At 44.7% G+C, this 19642-nt stretch overlaps 1 protein-coding gene across 1 annotated transcript; it reads left to right on the top strand.

The window, feature by feature from the left end:
- The first annotated feature begins 862 nt into the window (after window positions 1–862).
- On the top strand, window positions 863–18999 carry SELENOW (selenoprotein W). The gene is made up of 6 exons (XM_077285710.1): window positions 863–998; window positions 1656–1680; window positions 2100–2153; window positions 2233–2307; window positions 18519–18636; window positions 18801–18999. Exons 1-5 carry the CDS (start codon window positions 958–960, stop codon window positions 18594–18596), a joined length of 273 nt encoding a protein of 90 aa, XP_077141825.1. The 5' UTR covers window positions 863–957; the 3' UTR covers window positions 18597–18636; window positions 18801–18999.
- The last annotated feature ends 643 nt before the right edge of the window (window positions 19000–19642 follow it).

Here is a 19642-nt window from a genome sequence, read left to right as displayed (position 1 = left end):
CCCACTATGGTTCTAGCTCTGCTACATCTAGATGGCAGGCTGCATTGTTGTATGATGGGACCATACAGCCTGTCATCCAGCAGACACCAAGTACCACGTGCTACCGCTGCTCAGTGTCTCGCTGTGAACTGATAGGACCTGTCTGATGTCGCCGTGAGACACTGGTCAGTGGTAGCAGACGCTGCTCAATGTCTCTGCTGGGTGACAGGCTGTATGATCGCCTCATACAACCATGCAGCTTGCCATCTAGATGTAGTAGAGCTGACTGTGAGCTCACATCCTGCTGTCCTCGACTTTTCTGCAACAAAAAAATGATACCAGCGGATTTGCATTGTTTCACCACCCATTCATGGGTGAAAAACGCTGAAAAAAGTGACATGGCCAAAAAAAACATGCAAAGCACAAAATACTAATGATAAAAAAATGAGTGTGTGCATGAGATTTCTGAAATCTCATAGGCTTTGCTGGTACTGTAAAAAAGCAGCCGAATTTCAGCATTAGTAAAAATCGGTGCAAAAAACGCCCAGTGGGAATTTAACCTTAGAAATAAGACTGCCAGCTCATACAAAAGCAGCTGCGCGTGCGCACAAGGCAGCAGTCTCAGCTCTCATTTGGAAGGTTTCATTGTCAATCGTGGGGGGGGGGGTAACCCCCCAATGGAACGATCCATTGATCAGAGCTTTGTATTGCTTATTAAACATGGTTGAGAATGAGTCACGTTAGCGTAGAATGCAATGTACTGATAGGACACACAGCTTCGTTACATTTTCAACTTTTTTTCATTTTCTGCGAGGCATTGTTAGCACGAGTGTAGAATGGTACAGTCCTAGTCCCCCACCTCTTCTGCTGTGTGGTGCAGTCCGGTCTGTGAGTCCGCTGTGGGCATGGCCGGCAGGTATTTATGTGCTGGGTCCGGTCTCTGGGTGTCGGTGACAGCTGCGGAGAGACACAGGAATCATGTCTGAAGCGCGGAAGGTCGAGGTCCACGTCGTGTACTGGTGAGAGCAGCGCCGCCATTGCTTCAGCGACAGCTGCAGGGTCTGTGTGTCACCTCCCCTCTCCTGTTGTCTCTTATTACACCCGTCCCCTCCCCCACACCTCACTGTATAATAACTATGCCCCCCTATGTGATAACTCTGGCTTTATGTTGTGTCCTCTGCTGTTCCTCCTGGGAATGTGAGTATTATGTTTTGGTACAAAAACTCATGGAGCTGTGGGAATTTATTATTATTATTATTTCAGGTTTTGCCAGCAAAGAAAAATGCAGCAAAAATGTATTGTGTGAATATGGCTTTAAAGGGAGTGTCAGGTTTTTTTTTTTTTTTTTTTTGCTACTGAAGCTGAGAGCAGCATAATGAAGAAGCTGAATCCAATGATGTATCACTGATTATTGGGTGCAGCGGTTCTGACAAAATCGGCGTTGTTTATGACCGCCAGAAAGCTGACCCAGCCCACACCAGGCTCTGTGGGCAAAGTCCATAGAGAGTGGGCTGCTTATCACAGGAGGGGATGCTGGACTGTTCATCTTACTAACAAATCCTTCATTTAGTTATCAGTACATAGTATGTTTTGTCTCTTAATTAGCTGCATGTAGTTCGTTTTCACAGAAAAATCTTATTCATAATTAAATATATTTTTTTTTTCTCCCCTTCTAGTGGTGCCTGAGGGTACCTCCCCAAGGTAAGGTTCCTCGTCTGGTTACATAGTAAGGTCTTGATGATTATCATGTTTAAGACTTTTGTACTATGATTTCCTCTCTTTAAATGTATCTGTTTCCGGTCACAGTAATATTCATTACACCCCTTCACTTAACAGTAATTGCCCATAGATGGGAAAGTGCGTAGTTGGGGACTTACCATTACTCACTGCCATTTTCATATTGGCCACTAGATGTCAGTGTCATACACTAGACTCTGGTAAGAGCTCTTGCTCTACAGTCTGTTGTGATAACATTCAGTATCTGTTCCTAAAAGGGATGCCTGTGTGGAGGATAGGATAGGGTATGGGGTGGAGAAGGATGTCTTCAAATGGCTTTTTTTTTTTTTTTTTCTGTAGTGACTAGTGTCAAAAAATAAGTAAATGTATAATGTTGTCTTTAGTTTCAGCAGTTGGAGGATGACTTGGAAAGCTTGTTTCCTGGCCTGCTGAAAATTGTAAGTTGAACTCTTCAATTTGTGGTTGTGACTGCAGAATGGCTTATGATCTTCATGGTTTTTGACTTGTTCTTTACAGGATGGGGAAGGTACCCCGACATCCACTGGGTGGTTTGAAGTGTCCGTTAATGGGAAGCTTGTCCATTCAAAGAAGGTAACTGGTCCCTAAAATGGCTGGTGCTACTGACCAGTCTGTAATCCTTAGAAAGTTGGCTTGATGAAGTCCCGCCCCTGAGGAGTTGCTACTACTGATGAGCGAATGTGCTTGGATAAGGTGTTTCAGCATGCTCAGGTGCTGAGTGACTTCCAAGGTGCTCGAAAAATGCAAGTCCCCACAGCTGTCTTGCAGTTGCCTAATAGCCATGAGACATGCAGGAGTGGACTCTGACATGATGTTCGAGCACGCCGAAGATGCTGTTAGCACATGAGCATGCCTGGATAACACCTTATCTGAGCACTTTTGCTCATCACTAGTCGTTATCACTCATTTATGATGAATGACACTTGCTACTTTCCAAGGTCAGTGAATATGGAGGATCCACATATACACCGCCTTTAAATTTTAACAAAGGACATGTTGGATAATGTTGACATTTGAGAGCATGCTTAAAGGCTATGTACACCTTTTGGCTCTCCATTTCTTAAAGATGGCGGCAGTCAAGAGGTTTCTCACAGATTTCAGAGGGGATTCAGTATATTTAGTGTCGGCGAGGGCAGAGAAGGGGAAGTCCAGAATTGGCATGGATGCATGAGCTCTAATAACCTTTTCAGAGAGGAGGGCTTGACCTCTAGTGCCACCTATTGATAGTAGCAATAATAAAGGTCAATATCAACCCTTTAATGAGCCTTGGGATAAGAAGCCAAACCAGATACATCTGTTTCAGTGTCTGCCCTTCATCATTGCAAAGCAGTAGATCTGATTTGGATAAGGTCTCTCCTGACTTCCTCTTGTGATGGGTAACTTGTATGCAGTGGGTGGGAAGATGAGAGGCAGGAAAGTTCTAAGTGCAGTTCTCCCGCCCACTGCACTTACACCGTATTAGCATACAACTTCAACTATGAATTTCTCTAAAACACAGAATTTACTTGCATTAAAGTGACTTGTACACACATGCCATTGTCATGATTCAGGTTTGTATTCTACTTTTTCCCTTCACCATGACAGCATGGTGAGCGATGGCATCCACTCCCAGGAACAGGAAACCTGCAGCAGAGATAAAAGAATGGGGCGGCAGCTCTCTCCTCAGTTTTTTTTTCAGAGAATGGAAGATGACCTCAAGAATTCCTTGGGATCCTGTTGGATTCAGTGAAACAGGAATGTGTCCTCCCACAGAGGAAAATTCAAACTATTCAACAAAGTACAGCTACGACAGGCCATCTCACTACGGAATACAATGTCGCTATTAGGGGTTCTAACGGCAACGGTTCCAGCAACCTGGTGGGCACAAAGTCACACACGAGATTTACAATGGCAGATACTTGCTGAACAAATGAAGAATCCATACAATCTGAGAACAGAAAATGTAAGCAACGCAGTGCCGTGGTCAGTGCAGAATCCAGTAGTCCTTGCTACCAATGCGAGTCCATGGGGGTGGGGAGCACACTTGGAGGATCAGGTCCTACAGGGTCAATGGGGGTCTTCAATGAGAGCAGCGTCTTCCAATCTAAAAGAATTGTCGGCAGTAAGGCAAGCACTTCTTCATATAGGATAAAGTATACGAGGAAGACATGTGGTGGTGTTGTCCGACAACACAACAATAGCCTATGTAAATCGTCAAGGGGGCACAAGATCAGCATCCCTTATGGCAGAAGCCAAAGAACTGTTCATATGGTCCGAGAACAACCTTCTTTCCTTAACAGGAACATACTTAAAAGGGTCAGAGAATCAAGTAGCCGACTTCTTAAGCCGTCACACATTACATCAAGGGGAGTGGTCCCTAAACCAGGGAATATTTGGGAAAAATGTGCCAGCTGGGGCATTCCAGAAATAGACTTGTTCACCACAAAAGAAAATCGGAAGGTGAGGAAGTTCTTTTCCCTGAACCCAAGAGAACACCCGGAGGGAGTGGATGCGTTTCTGTACAGATGGAACTTTCATCTAGCATACGCATTTCCCCCGATACAGTTAACCCCAACAGTCCTCAAGAAAAATCGAGAGGACAAGGCACGAGTGATCCTCATAGCTCCCTTTTGGCCGAAAAGGGCATGGTTTACGTGGCTCAGACGCATGTCTATCTCGGACCCGTGGATCTTTCCGGATGCCCCGGACCTCCTACACCAGGGACCAGTTCAACAACCCCAAGTACACAGGCTACATCTCACCGCCTGGAACTTGAGAGGGGGCTTCTATTAGCAAAAGGATTCTCGAACCCTTTGGTGACCACTTTGCTCGCTAGCAGGAAAAAGGTCACGTCAGACAAATACCAAAAAACTTGGCAGAAGTTCTTGGAATTCTCGGGGCGACAATTGTCCGAGACAAGCCAAGGAATTCCGGTAAAAGAGATTCTAGAATTTCTTCAAAAAGGGTTAGAGAGGGGACTATCTACTAGCACTTTAAAGGTGCAAGTCTCTGCCCTGGGTGCGCTGTTTGATCAAAAACTCGCTGACCACCCTTGGGTCTATAGGTTCATCCGAGCCTCCTTTACATCCAGACCCTCAAAATTATTACCTAAGGTGGCTCCCTGGGATCTAAATTTAGTTTTAAATGCCCTGTTTCCCCCTTTGAGCCTCTTGCTTCCATTTCAATAAAATCCTTAACCCTGAAAACGGTCCTCCTGGTTGCCTTAACTTCAGCCCAACGTACCTGCGAGCTGCAAGCTATTTCGGTGAACCCTCCCTTTACACTATCTTCCAGGATGACAAAGTGATTATTAAAACCGACCCGGCCTTCCTCCCAAAGGTCAACTCAGTTTCCTAGGGACCAGGAAATAACTTTGACATCAACCAAAATCCCAGGGAGAGCAAACCTTCCGTTGTCTTGATTTCAGACGCTGCCTGCTTCAATACATAGAAGCCACAAAATCTTGGCGTCAGTCATCAGCCCTTTGTCACCTTCCAGGGGACAAATGGACAAAAAAGCCTCAAAGGCAACTATCGCCTGGTGGTTGCGTACGGCTATTTCGCTTTCATATTCCTCTTCTGGCCAAGTTTCCCCACAAGGTGTTACGGCTCACTCCACACGTTCTGTTGCCACATCCTGGGTGGAAAGGGCAAACGCTTCGGTGGAGCAGATTTGTAGAGCAGCAGTATGGTCTTCACCCTCTACCTTCTTCCAACATTATAGGCTAGACTTAGTACCTTTCTCCCGAAAGCCAAGTTTGATGGACCTATCTGCTGTTGTCTCACCCTAGGATTCTCTCTATTTCTTCCTCTCGCGTACGGTGCTGTCATGGTGAAGGGAAAAAATAATTACTTACGGGTAATTTGATTTTCCAGAACCATGACAGCACCACATCAATTCCCGCCCTATCTTGGTGATGGTTGTGTGATTCACAAAAAAAACAAACACTTTATTACATGAAAATGTAACTAACAAAGGGCTATACAAAATAAATGTAATACGAGTGTGTACTAACAAGGCGGTCATCTTCCATACTCTGAAAAAAAAACAGGAGAGAGGTGCCGCCCCATTCTTTTCTCTGCGGCAGGTTTCCTGTTCCTGGGGGTGGATGCCATCTTTCACGTACGGTGCTGTCATGGTTCTGGAAAATCAAATTACCCGTAAGTAATTATCATTTTTCTTTCCCTGGCCTGGTCATGTGGGGGTTAACCTTCTCAGCCCCTCTGGTGTATGGGTGGCTATTTGTCTGCACATCCACCTCCACATTGTGTGACTCGGCTTGATCTTTGACCTGCCCTTCTGTTTGTTCTGTTACTGACCGGCTCTGACCTTTTGGCTTGCTTCTGACTCTGCTCCAGTCTTCCTCTCTGGTACCTCACTCCCGTCTGTTACCGACTCTGCGCAATCGACTATTCTGCTGACACTTTGCAGTGCTTGCACTGCAGCTCCACAGGTCTTTGCTTGTGGTGAGTTCCTGCTCCCCTCACTCCATTGCCGTCTGGTTGGTCCTGGTACTGTCCCTAGTGTCACAACAGCCATTACTTTTGGATGTTAAATCTTCATGACATGTTCAGAACTGCAGCCCAGTGACTCATTGCCGGAAGCGAAGGCTCCGTACCTACACTATGCAGCTTGATGAGGTGACAAATTCCCTTAACTCCCCAATAGTCCTCGTTATGGTTTGACATGTCTTTCCTCTTAGCAACTTCTGGTGGCCTCCAGGTCTGTTCTTCTCTGCTTTTATCTGACGTGTGTCACAGCTAGACTCCTTGTGAATGTTGTGTTAAGTAACCTTCGTCTTCTATCTGACAAGCTATCTATGGCCACAGGTCATGAAACCTGAGTAACCAGCCCTGTTAGATCCATAGACATGTATTCCAGATTCTAGTAATGCTTAACCACATCACTAATCAAATTACTATACCAACACGATCTGCTGTTAAGCCAAAAGAAATGGGGCAGTGCAGGGTAACCCTAATACACTACAACTGACATAGATCCACGTCTGAGGAGGATATCACACTGAGGGGCAGAGGCGCCTCTGGTGGTACATGTAGGAAGAATAGGACTAAATGGGAAAGCTAGCAGGGACTTGTCCCCATTAGGACCCTCATCATCCTTGAGGGAAGGCTATGGGCACAGACCAATCAAAAGAGAAGGGGGAAGAACACAACATCAAAAAGTGATAGATGATCCTGTTGCCTATCTCTCTTCTTGCCACCTATCCTCCATAGAAAGAGACCCTTAAAGAAGACCAATCATTTGTCCCTACAAATCGCTGTGATGAATTTGGCTGGTTGAAGGATGTAAGTCTTTTCACAACTAAATTAAGATGGAGGAAATTCTTTAAAACGCATGATTTAAGCAGTGTCATTCAAATGGAATTACTGAAAATGATCTCTCTAGTATTGGGGACTTGACCAATCTATTGGAGAATGAGATCACCTGGTTTGGGCCTTTTTACTGACCTCAAACCTAGGAGTAGGAAGATGCCCCCTCACATGAATCGTGGTGGCATCGAAATTTCTTTCTAATCTCTTCACGGATGAGCTCGGTAGGATTGGTGCTACGAGCAGGAATTACACCCTGATTTGACTAGAGGAGAGAGGGAGGCCCCTTATGGATTGGTTGCCATGAAGGAATATAGATCTTCAAACCCTCAGATAAAGGAGGGGGGGGGGGGGGAAATCTGGTGATATTAGATCATCATAAATACCTTGGTATGTGTAAAAACATCCTGAAAGATGAATTGACCTTCAAGGTATTGAGAAGGGATCCCACTGAAGTCTTCGCTAGTGAACTGAAGGCACTACTGTCTGAATCCAGTAATTCAGGATTGATATCTGAATGAGTGATTGACAAAGGCCTTAACCCAAGGAGGGTCGTCCAGTAGTGGCCGGGATTGATTCTGTTTTCCATAATTCTAGTCTCTACATGGATAGGATACTCCAACCCTTCATAGTATCACCATCTTATATCAGATTCTTATGACCTCTGTATCAGGCTGGAGGATATGGTTATAGGTGACAAGGTACATCTGGCATCAGTCGATGTGGAGGTGTTGTATAGTAACTTTCCACTTGACATGGGGTTCAAGGGCTGTCAAACACTGTTTTTAGGTCAAAAGGAACTTTTTTTTTTATTTATTTTTTTTTCCCAACATAATGTGTTGGATCAACTTGAGTATGTGCTTACACTTTTATTTATTTTTCTTAACTGCAAGTTCTTCCATCTCAGGGGCATGGTGATGGGGAGCACCTGTGCTCCCACATATGCTAGTTTGTTCCTGGGCTGTGGGAGGACACAATTGTCTTCAGGGAAGATGAGGAGGTCTGGTGGAAACTCAAGATGGTCTTTTGGGGAAGGTACATAGACTATGTACAGGTCTTGGGGTCCAGAGACACCCACTTGTTCTCGAGGCTTGTCGCAGAAATGAATAACACGATTGGTCTAAAACTTACGTCTGAGATCCATTATGAATCCATCAACTTCTTGGGTTTAAAAATTTCCAGAGATGGTGATGGTCATAATGTTACTGGAACTTACTACAAGCTGACCACCACAAATCTTCTGCACACCCTCACTCACTCCTGAGGAGGGGTATACCGAAGGGTCAGTATCTCCATATCGGAACAAATTGTTCTTCTATCTCAAACTATTTACCAAGAGGCTTGAGATTTGAGGGATACATTTGTGGATAGAGGATATCCCCCTTAAAGTTCTCAACAAAGCGCATAAATCATCCATTACAAGAGAACTGCACTCCTCAAGATAAATAGGAGAGTTGAGAGGAAACTGAGAATTGTGGGTACTTTTAATGATCAATCATATGATGTAAAAAATGTCATCCAAAGATACTTTGGTATTTTGAAAATGGACCCGGATCTGAGTGATATGATCCTCGATTCCCCCTCAAATTATATAGTAGGTGGAGGTCAACCATGTTTTACGGTTGGGAGAAGGCAGTCTGGATGGAATGCTTCTTTCGGCTGTCTCCAAAAACGTACACTCGGCTGGAGGTCGGAAATAGGGTAAGCGATGATTTGTCTGAGAATATCACATGTTTCCACTGCTCGAGGGACCAATTCTGGAGGTTTCTACACCACTCTAAACGCTTGGAAACATTTGTCATTGAGAGCAGCAGTTTTCTAATTGCAGCTCTTCCATGGAATCCAGATTTGTGCAGCTCCCGACGAACAGTTTTCGTGGAAACTGGGTTCTGTAGGTGTTCATTGAGCTCAGCAGTGATTTTCGGAGCCGTGGTCTTGCGATCCTCTCAAAATTCGCTTTAGAGTCCGGTCTCTCAGTCAACTTTTACTTTCTGCCGGACCTGTGCTTTGCTGCGGACGTTTTTCCTTCTCTTTCAAGCGTAGTCATTACTTTGGAGACAGTACCTCTTGACACCAAGCATTCGGGCACTTTCTGTTACACTAGCGCCTGCAATACGAGCACCAACAATTTAGCCTCTTTGAAAATCTGAGAGGTCTGCCATTGGTATCAGGTTCTTACAATTATGCAAAACAAACAGTTAATTTACATACACATCACATAACACAAATCAACTACAAAACATTACCATGTCATGGTTTGCATGTTTATCACATGTTCGAAGATTATGATGCCAGAATGTTAGGTGTTTCTATTATTTTGTCCAGTATGTATGTTACATCCTATAAATGGTTAACAGAGTGTGAGGGCTTCCTTTTTAACCCCATCGGTGCCCTGAGATCATGATTGTGTGGTCCTGATGTTTGCTACAGCAACTCATGGCTAAATAGCGGCCTTGGGGTATGTTTCCACGTTCAGGAAACGCTGCGTGTTTGACGCTGCGCAGAGCCGCAGCGTCCAGATGTTACAGCATAGTGGAGGGGATTTTATGAAATCCAGTCTCCACTATGCGTGGTAACACGCATCCGGCGGCCCTGCAATTCCGGACATGCGGTGTGTATTTTAGATTGCAGCATGTCCGTTTACCTTGCGACGCCGCAAGGTAAAACACGGCCCTATGTGTGGGGTGCGATGATTCCGGATGTGTGCAATGAACACATCCGGCATCATCGCGTCTCCAGAAGGGGGCGGAGCGAGTTTGCCGCTCCTTCCAAACCGCCGGCCATCCTGAACGTGGACACGTACCCTTAGTCTTCCAGCTATAGTGGTCTGTTGGCAACATTTAGGTGGTAAAAATACGCCTTTCTGTTATGCCACTCTGCTTTAACTCTTGAAAGCACCTGAAGGGTTAATCTACCTGATTGCAGTTTTCAATATGTCGAGGGGTGCTTTTTTTTTTTTTTTTTTTTTTTTTTTTTTTTCTTAATTTTTCCTTGGAAAAATTACTGCTACGTTTTTAAACCTCCTAAAAGGCTAACAAAATAACATTTTTACAACTGGTGCTGATGTAAAGACATGTAGAAAATGTTACTTACCGTATATACTCGAGTATAAACCGCCGCCCCCCCCCTAATTTTGCCACAAAAAACTGGGAAATCTTATTGACTCGCGTATAAGCCTAGGGTGGGAAATGCAGCAGCTACCAGTAAATGTCAAAACACCGGATTACGTACCGGTAATGCTCTTTTATAGAGCCACGACAGCACCCACTTGAGAGAGGGGATCCGCCCCTTAGGAACAGGAAACCCTATGGAGAGAATAAAAGGGGCGGTCCCCCTCGCTCCCACAGTTGGGTTACAGAGAATGAGAGGAACCGCCCACCAGTATTAGTAGGCAATCCAATATCATTGTTTATCTTTAGTTAACATAAGTATAGCTAACTACAAGAACCATTCACCCTTATCAGTGCTCATATATAAAATTTACTTATTAGGGAGGGAAGTGAAGGGGTGCTGTCGTGGCTCTATAAAAGAGCATTACCGGTACGTAATCCGGTGTTTTCTCTTCGCCACGACAGCACCCACTTGAGAGACTTAGAGATAGTCATTTGGGAGGGATCACCGTGTTAAGAACTGATCTACCGAAACACAAGTTAGATGAGGAAGACAAGTCCAATCTATAGTGAGTATAGAAGGTAGTAGGAGAAGCCCAGGTTGCGGCCTTACATATCAGTTTTATTGGAACCTCCGCTCTCTCAGCCCAGCATGAAGACATCGCCCGGGTAGAGTGTGCTTTTACAGTCTCAGGCGGATTCTCCCCTTTTGCTGAATAGGCCAGACAAATTGCGTCCTGAATCCATCGAGACAACGTGTTCTTCGTGACACCAGAACCTTTCTTGTGGCCCTGGAAGGAAACAAAGAGAGCCCTGCTCTTCCTCCAGGGGCTAGTTCTGTCTAGGTAAGCTATTACTGCTCTTTTTACATCTAAAGTATGGTACCTTTCCTCTTCCTGATTTGTGAGATTACTATAGAAGGAAGGAAGGAAGATCTCTTGGGATCTGTGAAACTTGGACCCTACTTTAGGTAAGTAAGAAGGGTCTGTTTTTAAGACAATCCTATCCTGGAAAAATGACAGAAAGGGAGGATCTACCGATAATGCCTGAATATCGCCTACTCTTCTGGCTGATACTAAAGCAACAAGGAAAGTTGTTTTAAGAGTAACATATTTTATATGGGCTGAGTGTATAGGCTTGAATGGTCCTCCTGTTAGGGCCTCTAGAACTAGGTTACGATCCCATGGTGGTATGTGGGGAATCTGGATTGGTTCTGCTCGTTGGCATGCTGAGATGAACCGTGCTACCCATCTGTCTCCTGCAATATTGTGACTATACAGAGCTCCTAGAGCAGAAACCTGCACTTTTAGTGTACTGACCGATAAGCCTAAGTCACGTCCTTTCTGAAGAAATTCTAAAATTGCAGAAATAGGAATTTCTTCTGATAGAGCTGCAGGGTAGAAAGTTAGAATTTTTATTTTTTTTTTTCCATATTCTCACATATATGGTTGTTGTAGACCTCTTTCTGCTGAGTAGAAGGGTATCAATCAATCTCTCTGAAAACCCCCTTAGTTTTAATAATTGCCTTTCAAACACCAGGCTGTCAACCGTAAGCCCTTCACATGAGGGTGGTTGAAGGGACCCTGAGAGAGAAGGTCCTGTGTCTCTGGAAGGATCCATGGATCTGCAACCGACATGGCCCTGAGGCACGAAAACCATTGCCTCTTGGGCCAGAATGGTGCTATTAGGATTATGCTCGCTTTGTCTTCCCTTATCTTCCTGATTACGGTCGGAAGGAGTATTAATGGAGGGAAGGCATAAGCTTGTCGGAATGTCCATGGAACTTGGAGAGCATCTAGGATATCTGGGTTGTCGGACAGGAACAATGAAGCGAACCTTTTGACCTGTCTGTTGCCTCTTGTTGCAAACAGGTCTATGTCGGGGGTGCCCCCCCTCTTGGCTATCATCTTGAAGATATGCCGACTGAGTACCCACTCTTCTTGGTGGAGAGTGTGACGGCTGAGGAAATCTGCCTTCAAATTTTCCACTACTGACATGCAATGCCGACAAAGACCGGAGATGTATCTCGGCCATAGATAGGATCTCGTCTGTTATAGACATGAGAGCTCCTGATCTCGTTCCTCCTTGATGGTTTATATATGCAACGGATGTCATGTTGTCTGACAGTATCCTTGTGTGAGTTCCGTGTAACTGTGGAAGGAATTTCCATATGGCATGATAAACTGCTTTCAGCTCTCTTTCATTAGAGGACTCATTCGACTCACTAAGAGACCATTGGCCCTGAACTATCTGGTCTTCCAAATGTGCTCCCTAACCAGTAGGACTGGCGTCAGTAAAAATTATTTTTGAAGGTTTAATCACCCAAGGGACTCCACCAATCAGATGGTCTGGTTCTAACCAGCAGTGGAGAGATTCTAACACATTTAATGGGAGGCAGAGGCGACTACTCAAATGGCCTTGTAATTTTTCATCTTCCCGTAAAATTGTGTATTGTAACTGCCTAGTGTGGAATTGAGCCCATGCAACCGCCGGAATATATGATGTAAAGGAACCCAAAAGAGACATACCCTTCTCTAAGGGAAATTACCGGGTTATTAATAACTGATTGTACTTTCTTTTTTATTTTTAACTGTTTGGATTCTGGGAGGAAGCATCGCTGACATTCAGAGTCTAGGATAAGACCCAGAAATGTCTGACGGGTTGTTGGAGATAATCTGGATTTTTCCCAGTTAATTAACCATCCCATTTCCTGTAGAGATGAGATTGTATCAGATAGGCGCTGTTCACATTGTGAGGGGGAGTTTCCTACCACCAGAAGGTCATCTAAACATGGAACTATGAGGGTATCTTTTAATCTTTAAAAACAACATTACTTCCGACATTAGTTTAGTAAAGACTCTGGGAGCTATTGACAGTCCGAAGGGCCTTGCTGTGTATTGAAAATGACGCATTTGCCCCTTGATCATGATTGCTACACGCAGATATTGCTGGTGTTCAATATAAATTGGTAGATGGTAATGTGTATCTTTTAGGTCGAGGACTGCCATAAAGCACCCAGGGAATAGAAGTTTTACTGTGGACCTAATTGATTCCATCTTGAAGGTTTGATTTACTAGAAGAGATTCAATTTTTTTTTTTTTTTTTTTTTTTTTTTATAATTATAGTCCTATATGATCCGTCAGGCTTTGGGATAAAAAATAAAGGGGGGTAAAAACCTTTTCCCCTCTGATGGAACGGAACTTCCACTAATACTCTTTTGGATAGGAGATGAATTATTTCATGTTCCAAAAATTATTGTTGGGCTTGAGACTTTAAAGAAGTCAATAGGAATGAGTCCGGAGGGACTCGGGCAAACTTTAATTTTAAGCCTGAAGTTATGCGGCTAGTCGCCCAGGAGTTAGATGTTACTGCACGCCATTGTGTGGCGAAAAAAGGACAATCTGCCACCTACTGGCAAATCTGCACTAGCGCGGTTTGTCTTCCATTTTCAATGGACGTTTCCCAAAAAAAGAGCCTCTTTATTTGTTATCTCTATTGGCCCAGCGGTTTTGGTTTTTTAAAATCCCTTCTTTTATGAAGGATGGGTCTTCGGAATGCTCTCCCTGCAAGGAAGGCCACATAATTTCGTTTTTGTTTGGGCGTCTCCCTTCCAACCTTTTAGCCACAGGGCGCGACGGGCCGCGTTAGTGAGGCCTGCTGACTTGGCAGCCAACCTGATAGAGCCTGCAGATGAGTCCGCTAAAAATGCTGTAGCGCCTCTGATTAGGGGTAACGAAGAGATCAGTTTTTCTCTAGACAGGCCCCCTTTTAGACCTTCCTCCAGGTCATTAAGCCAGACTAACATGGACCTTGCCGTACATGTAGCTGATATAGCCGGTTTGAATGTGCCAGTACATGATTCCCATGCCCGTTTTAACAAAGAGTCAGCTTAACGATCTAGGGGGGCTTGTAAGGAACCAGAACCTTCCACAGGCAGTAAGGATTTTTTGGACGTAGATGCTACCGCTGCGTCTACCTTCGGGGTTTTAACCCACGCAGACATGTCCTCATCCTTAAAGGGATAACTCCTCTTTGTAAATAAAAAAACTCCCAATTGTATTCTTTCATTCCAGGTCCATATTGTGCAGCAAAACCAATCGGGTATTAATTCCCAGCCAGTCTCCCATGCTGGTACTTGCCCAGCCTCAAGCTGCTTAGCATTTGCGATCTGACGAGGGCAGGCACATTCAGCTTAGAGTGGCCATCCTAAGGTCTTTACTTTTTTATACCCATGGTGTTACATACAGACCTGACAAGATTATCTATACTGTCTGTAGGAAAGCACATATCTTGCTCCCCTTCCGAGGAATTATATTCCAGGGACACATCCGTATCTTCCTTATCAGAAGAATGATCTGATCTTGGAGAATTACACTTTCTGCTCTTAGTTTCAGGAATACTTTCTGAACTACGGAACGGTCGTAACTCGTCCCTGAACATCTGTCTGATGTCCTCGGATCTTACAGAGGCTTCCTCACGTAAGGTGCTCTCAATACAGGCATAACACATTTTCTTTGTGTATCCGGGAGGGGCTGGGTACATAAGGCACATTGTCTGTGCTTCGATTCTTGCTCCCCTTCTGATCACTTTTTTGCCTAGGGTATATAAATAAGAGGGGCCATGATTGGCTTAATAGGGAGGGTACACACTCACCCCAGTGAAGCAGATGGTCAAGGTACCGGCCGTAGAGGAGGAGATGCAAGCGCAGGCTGAGATGAAGATCGGTCAGATCTCTTCTCTTTTGTGCTGTTTGAGGAGGATTTTCGTGCGCTGCTGCGAGGGAAGTTAGCTGTGACCTCTGAAGGCACCGCTGAGTCCTGAGGTGGCGTCGCCATGCTTGGATGCCGAGGAATCAGAGCCGGCATCATTCAATGCTGGGCGCCGCCATCTTCTTCCTGTTGAACCCGGAAGTCCTCACCACTTCCGGGTCGCGGCCATCTTGGATCTTGTATGCACTGCCCGGCGTCATCTCTCCTCTGCTCTCGCCCTGGACGCTTCCACATAACCTCCAGGGGAGCCAAATGGCAGTTACACACTCGCGCATATCGCTAGCAGTGGCGTCGCGCATCGAGCATGAATACCTGCCGCAGGCCCGCTGATGCGTCCTCCTGCCCGTGATCCATGCGACCTCCTGTCCTGGCCTCACGGAGCCTGCCAGCAGAGGGGGGAAAACTGACACCAGGACCCCCGACGCTGCTTCCAGCACTGGAGCCCCTGCCGTCCTCACAGGTAAACCGCACAGGCGGCATCCAGGCTAGGTATCCTCTTCTCCATGGGTTCCCTTAGGAACAGGAAACCAACTGTGGGAGCGAGGGGGACCGCCCCTTTTATTCTCTCCATAGGGTTTCCTGTTCCTAAGGGGCGGATCCCCTCTCTCAAGTGGGTGCTGTCGTGGCGAAGAGAAAAATAAAAATAGATACCAATAAAAGTAAAATTAAACGAGACATCAGTAGGTTGTGTTTTTGAATATCCATATTGAATCAGGAGCCCCATATAATGCTCCATACAGTTCATGATGGGCCCCATAAGATGCTCCATATTAAAATATACCCCATATAATGCTGCACAAAGGTTAATAATGGCCCCATAAGATGCTCCATAGAAACATTTGCCCCATACAATGCTGCATAAAGGTTGATGGCCCCATGAGATGCTCCATACATTATGGCCCCATACGATGCTTCATACATTATGGCCCCATGAGATGCTCCTCATATATGCCCCATAAGATGCTCCACACGTTTGCTCCATTTGCTGTTAAATAATTAAAATAAAAAATCACAAACTCGCCTCTCTTCGCTCAGGCCCCCGGCACTTGCGATAGTCACCTTCCACGTTCCATCGCTACGCGCTGCTCTGTCTTCCATCCTCTGCACTGACTGTTCAGGCAGAGGGCGGTGCGCACACTAATCGCGTCATCGCGCCCTCTGACCTGAACAGTCACAGCCAGAAGATGGAAGACAGAGCAAGCGCGCAGCGGTGGAACGAGGAAGGTGACTATCGCGCACTGCTCACCTCCCCTGATATACTCACCTGCTCCCGGCGCGGTTCCTGGCAGTGTCTCACTGTCAGATGGTCTATGGGAGCCGGCGGCATCTTCCTGTGTTCAGCGGTCACGTACCGCTCATTACAGTAATGAATATGCGTGCATATTCATTACTGTAATGAGCGGTGCCACATGACCGCTGAACACAGGAAGAGCTGCACGGAGACCATGGGACATGCAGGGACAGTGCCGGGAGCAAGTTAGTATGTGACAGCCGCTGCTCAACCCCTACCCCGGCCGACACTGACTCAAGTATAAGCCGAGAGGGTCACTTTCAGCCCAAAAAAGTGCGCTGAAAATCTCGGCTTATACTCGAGTATATACGGTATGTTTTTCTGTGGTATGACATCTGGACTAAAGGTACAATCAAATTTCTGATGTCTTGTGGTCACGAAGAAACAGTCTCCAAATCACAGGGGCTACGATAAAGCATTACAGAGTTATTGCCACATAAAATGACACTGGTCAAATTTAAAAACTTTGGCCCGGTCACTAAGGGGGTTAAACCCTTTTGTATTTGCATTTTGAACCTTATTACTCATTGCTGATCACAGTAAAATTTACAATAAGAATGTCCCTTTTAGTTACAGGGTCTTATAGGGTATTTCAGGGTGGCGGGAGTTGACACTGAGCGAGGTCGCCATCTGCGCAGGTCCTAGGGTGCCAACCTCCGCTGTAAGGCAGGGTTATACTAGTAATTAATAGGGTTCTTATAGTTAAACCCCTTTATCTTCATTACTGGTCTACACCAATATTTTCCCTAACTGTGGGTTTGACTTTTTTTTTTTTGGCACCTAATATTGTGTATTTGGTGAATTAATGTTTAGTGAATTAATGTTTAATCACAGGTCAAAGTTCCACTGACAGCTGAGATTATACTGCGTCACACCTTAAGGCTGTAAAAGTTAGGGACGCACTGAGGTTCGCTGTGACGTGGCAGTAGGCTTCATGAAGTCTTATTACAATGTTAATTACACACTGCATGTTCAGTTTTGTGTTTTTATTTATTTTTTTTGTGTACACCATTTTGCCTTTATCAATTTTTCTCAGTATACATGAAAGCATTTGGCACGGAGATTGTTCCAAATATCCTGGAGAACTAACCACTGATCTTCTGTGGATGTCGCTTGTTCAAATCCTTCTCTTGGAATTCCAGGCAAGGGAATGATATAAGTTCTCTGTGGGGCTGGATCGTCACTTAAAGACTCCTCATTCTTTACTCTGAAGATGGTTCCTAATGACACTAACTGGATGTTTGGGATCATTGTCATGCTGTAAAATAAACTTAAAGCTAATTGGTCCTCCTTGATGTTAGTTTATAATTTGTTGTCCAGATCAGTTTGCTGAAATGCTGCCCCAAAACTGCAGTGACCTTCCACCATGCTTGACCTATGTCTGCAGATACTCATTATTGTACTCATCTCTGTCCTTTCTGGAACAAACTGCCCTCTGCTGCGGATAAGTATTTCACCTTTTGACTAATCTGTTCAGAGCACCAGCTGACATTTTTCTGCACTTACATTTCCTATGTTTCATAATTGGTCTAGTTTTAGGCCACAGTTCTTCTATGTAGGCCACTCTAGAGAAGACTAGCCAGAACAGTAGACGTGGCTGGGTCCCACTGGTTGTTGACAGTTTTGAACTGATGGTACTGCTGGACATCATCTCCCAATTTCAAAGATAAGTAATCATGGTGGTGTAGTCTTCTACACAAAGATTCCTTGTCAGACCACTGTCTAGTCCTCAATATTGTGGCCACTCTTGGTGCTTTTTCAAAATGTTGTGAACAGCACAGCTCAACACTTTTGTCTGCTTTGAAATCTCTGCCTGGAAGAGACCTTGCTGATGCGGTATAACTACAGTACCTTGTGTTTTGTTGCTGTGCTCAGACTTGCCATGATGTATGACCAGGGACTACTTTATAGCAGAATTTGGCTGTTCCTTACCCAGTTTTTAAGCCTCCTACACAGCTGTTTTGGTTAATGATTGTTTCACTCCACATAATGATCATTATCACCTGTTTGGTGTAGCTGGCTACTCATCCACCCGACTATAATCCAACAAAGTCTCCTGACTTTGCATCAATTCCTCCAGGTACAATTGCACAGTCAAAAGGTGCTGAGACCAAATATTGATTCGGATATCTCATCATTCTGTTAGTGAGAGATGGAGAGAGAGATGTATATCCCTAATACTAATTTTTTTTTTTTTAACCACTTCTACTCTGTGCAAAAGTTTTAGGCATGTGCAGCAATGCCATAGTATTGTGTACACCCGGTATCTCGTTGTAGACCACTAACCCTTACTTATATTTGATAGAATGGGGACGGTTACATGGACAACAAGAAGCTAGAGAAGGTTGTGTCGGCCATTGAGTTGGCTTTGATCGGATGCTGAAAATGGGAATGTAAAAAAGTTTACAGAGTGGAAAGTAAAGGTGAGCGGTTCTACAAACTCCTAGTAATAAAGGTGCGGTCTGTCCTCTGCCCATGGGAGGGTCTGGGTGCCGGCCAGTGTTGAATAGAGCTGTTTATCAAGGCTTTCTTGTGGTGCCGAGTTATGATGATTCCATATAAACTGTTCTTTGCTTTCTTTCCGCAGACAGGATGAACGCTTGTTCCTTTCATCTTAGCCGAGCACTCAATGATGGGAAACGCTAAAATGCCTATGAGCAGGGCCGCTCCCTGATAAATCCGTGCAGTATACCGAGATGAATCCAACGACGGGCTCCAGTGTTTACTTTTACACTTCTAATTTTTTTTTCTTTTTTTGACTAATAAAGTTAACGTGTATAACTTAATTTTTTTTTTTTTTAATGTAAACATAGGATCTGAAAAAATCCTTCCAAAACTTCTGTTTAAAGGGAAACTATCCTATGCTTTATGCTGCCTCAATCCTAGCACCATGAGTCAGAACCTTCTGCCAGGGGTCAAACCAAGTGTACATTTTTCTCTGGAATGCTTTGGTGTTTTAAAGAAAATATAATTTAAGGAAGTGTCCTGACCGATTCTCCTTTTAAACAATAAGTAGTTTTTGTTCTGTTTTTTTTACTCTAGATAATGGGTTAGGGCTTATATTCAGGGACTGTCTTATGATAATGTCATCTCACCTCGCACATAGACATGTATTTGTGAATATATACTGCACATACCAGCCTAGTTCCTCTAGACCTGACCATGATGTCACCAAAAGTACTTTAAGCAGCCTTAACGTTTGAGTAGAAATGCTGGGGGCCCTGGGCAATTGCCCAGTTTCTACCTCCTTAACACCAGCCCTGACACTGACTAGGGCTTATTTTTTGGGGGGGGAGTAGGCTTATATTTCAAACATACTCGTACAGACATTTTGAACTTGACGGACCTAGATATTTTTTTTAAATTACTATAAACTCACTGGACAAACGAGCACCGGGTAAGCATGCACATAAGGATCCAAGTGCCTTG

Source organism: Ranitomeya variabilis, chromosome 2 (genome assembly GCF_051348905.1).
Source record: "Ranitomeya variabilis isolate aRanVar5 chromosome 2, aRanVar5.hap1, whole genome shotgun sequence".
Lineage (NCBI taxonomy): Eukaryota > Metazoa > Chordata > Amphibia > Anura > Dendrobatidae > Ranitomeya > Ranitomeya variabilis.
The sequence above is the reverse complement of the archived record's forward strand: the minus strand, read 5'-3'. Positions and strand labels throughout refer to the sequence as shown.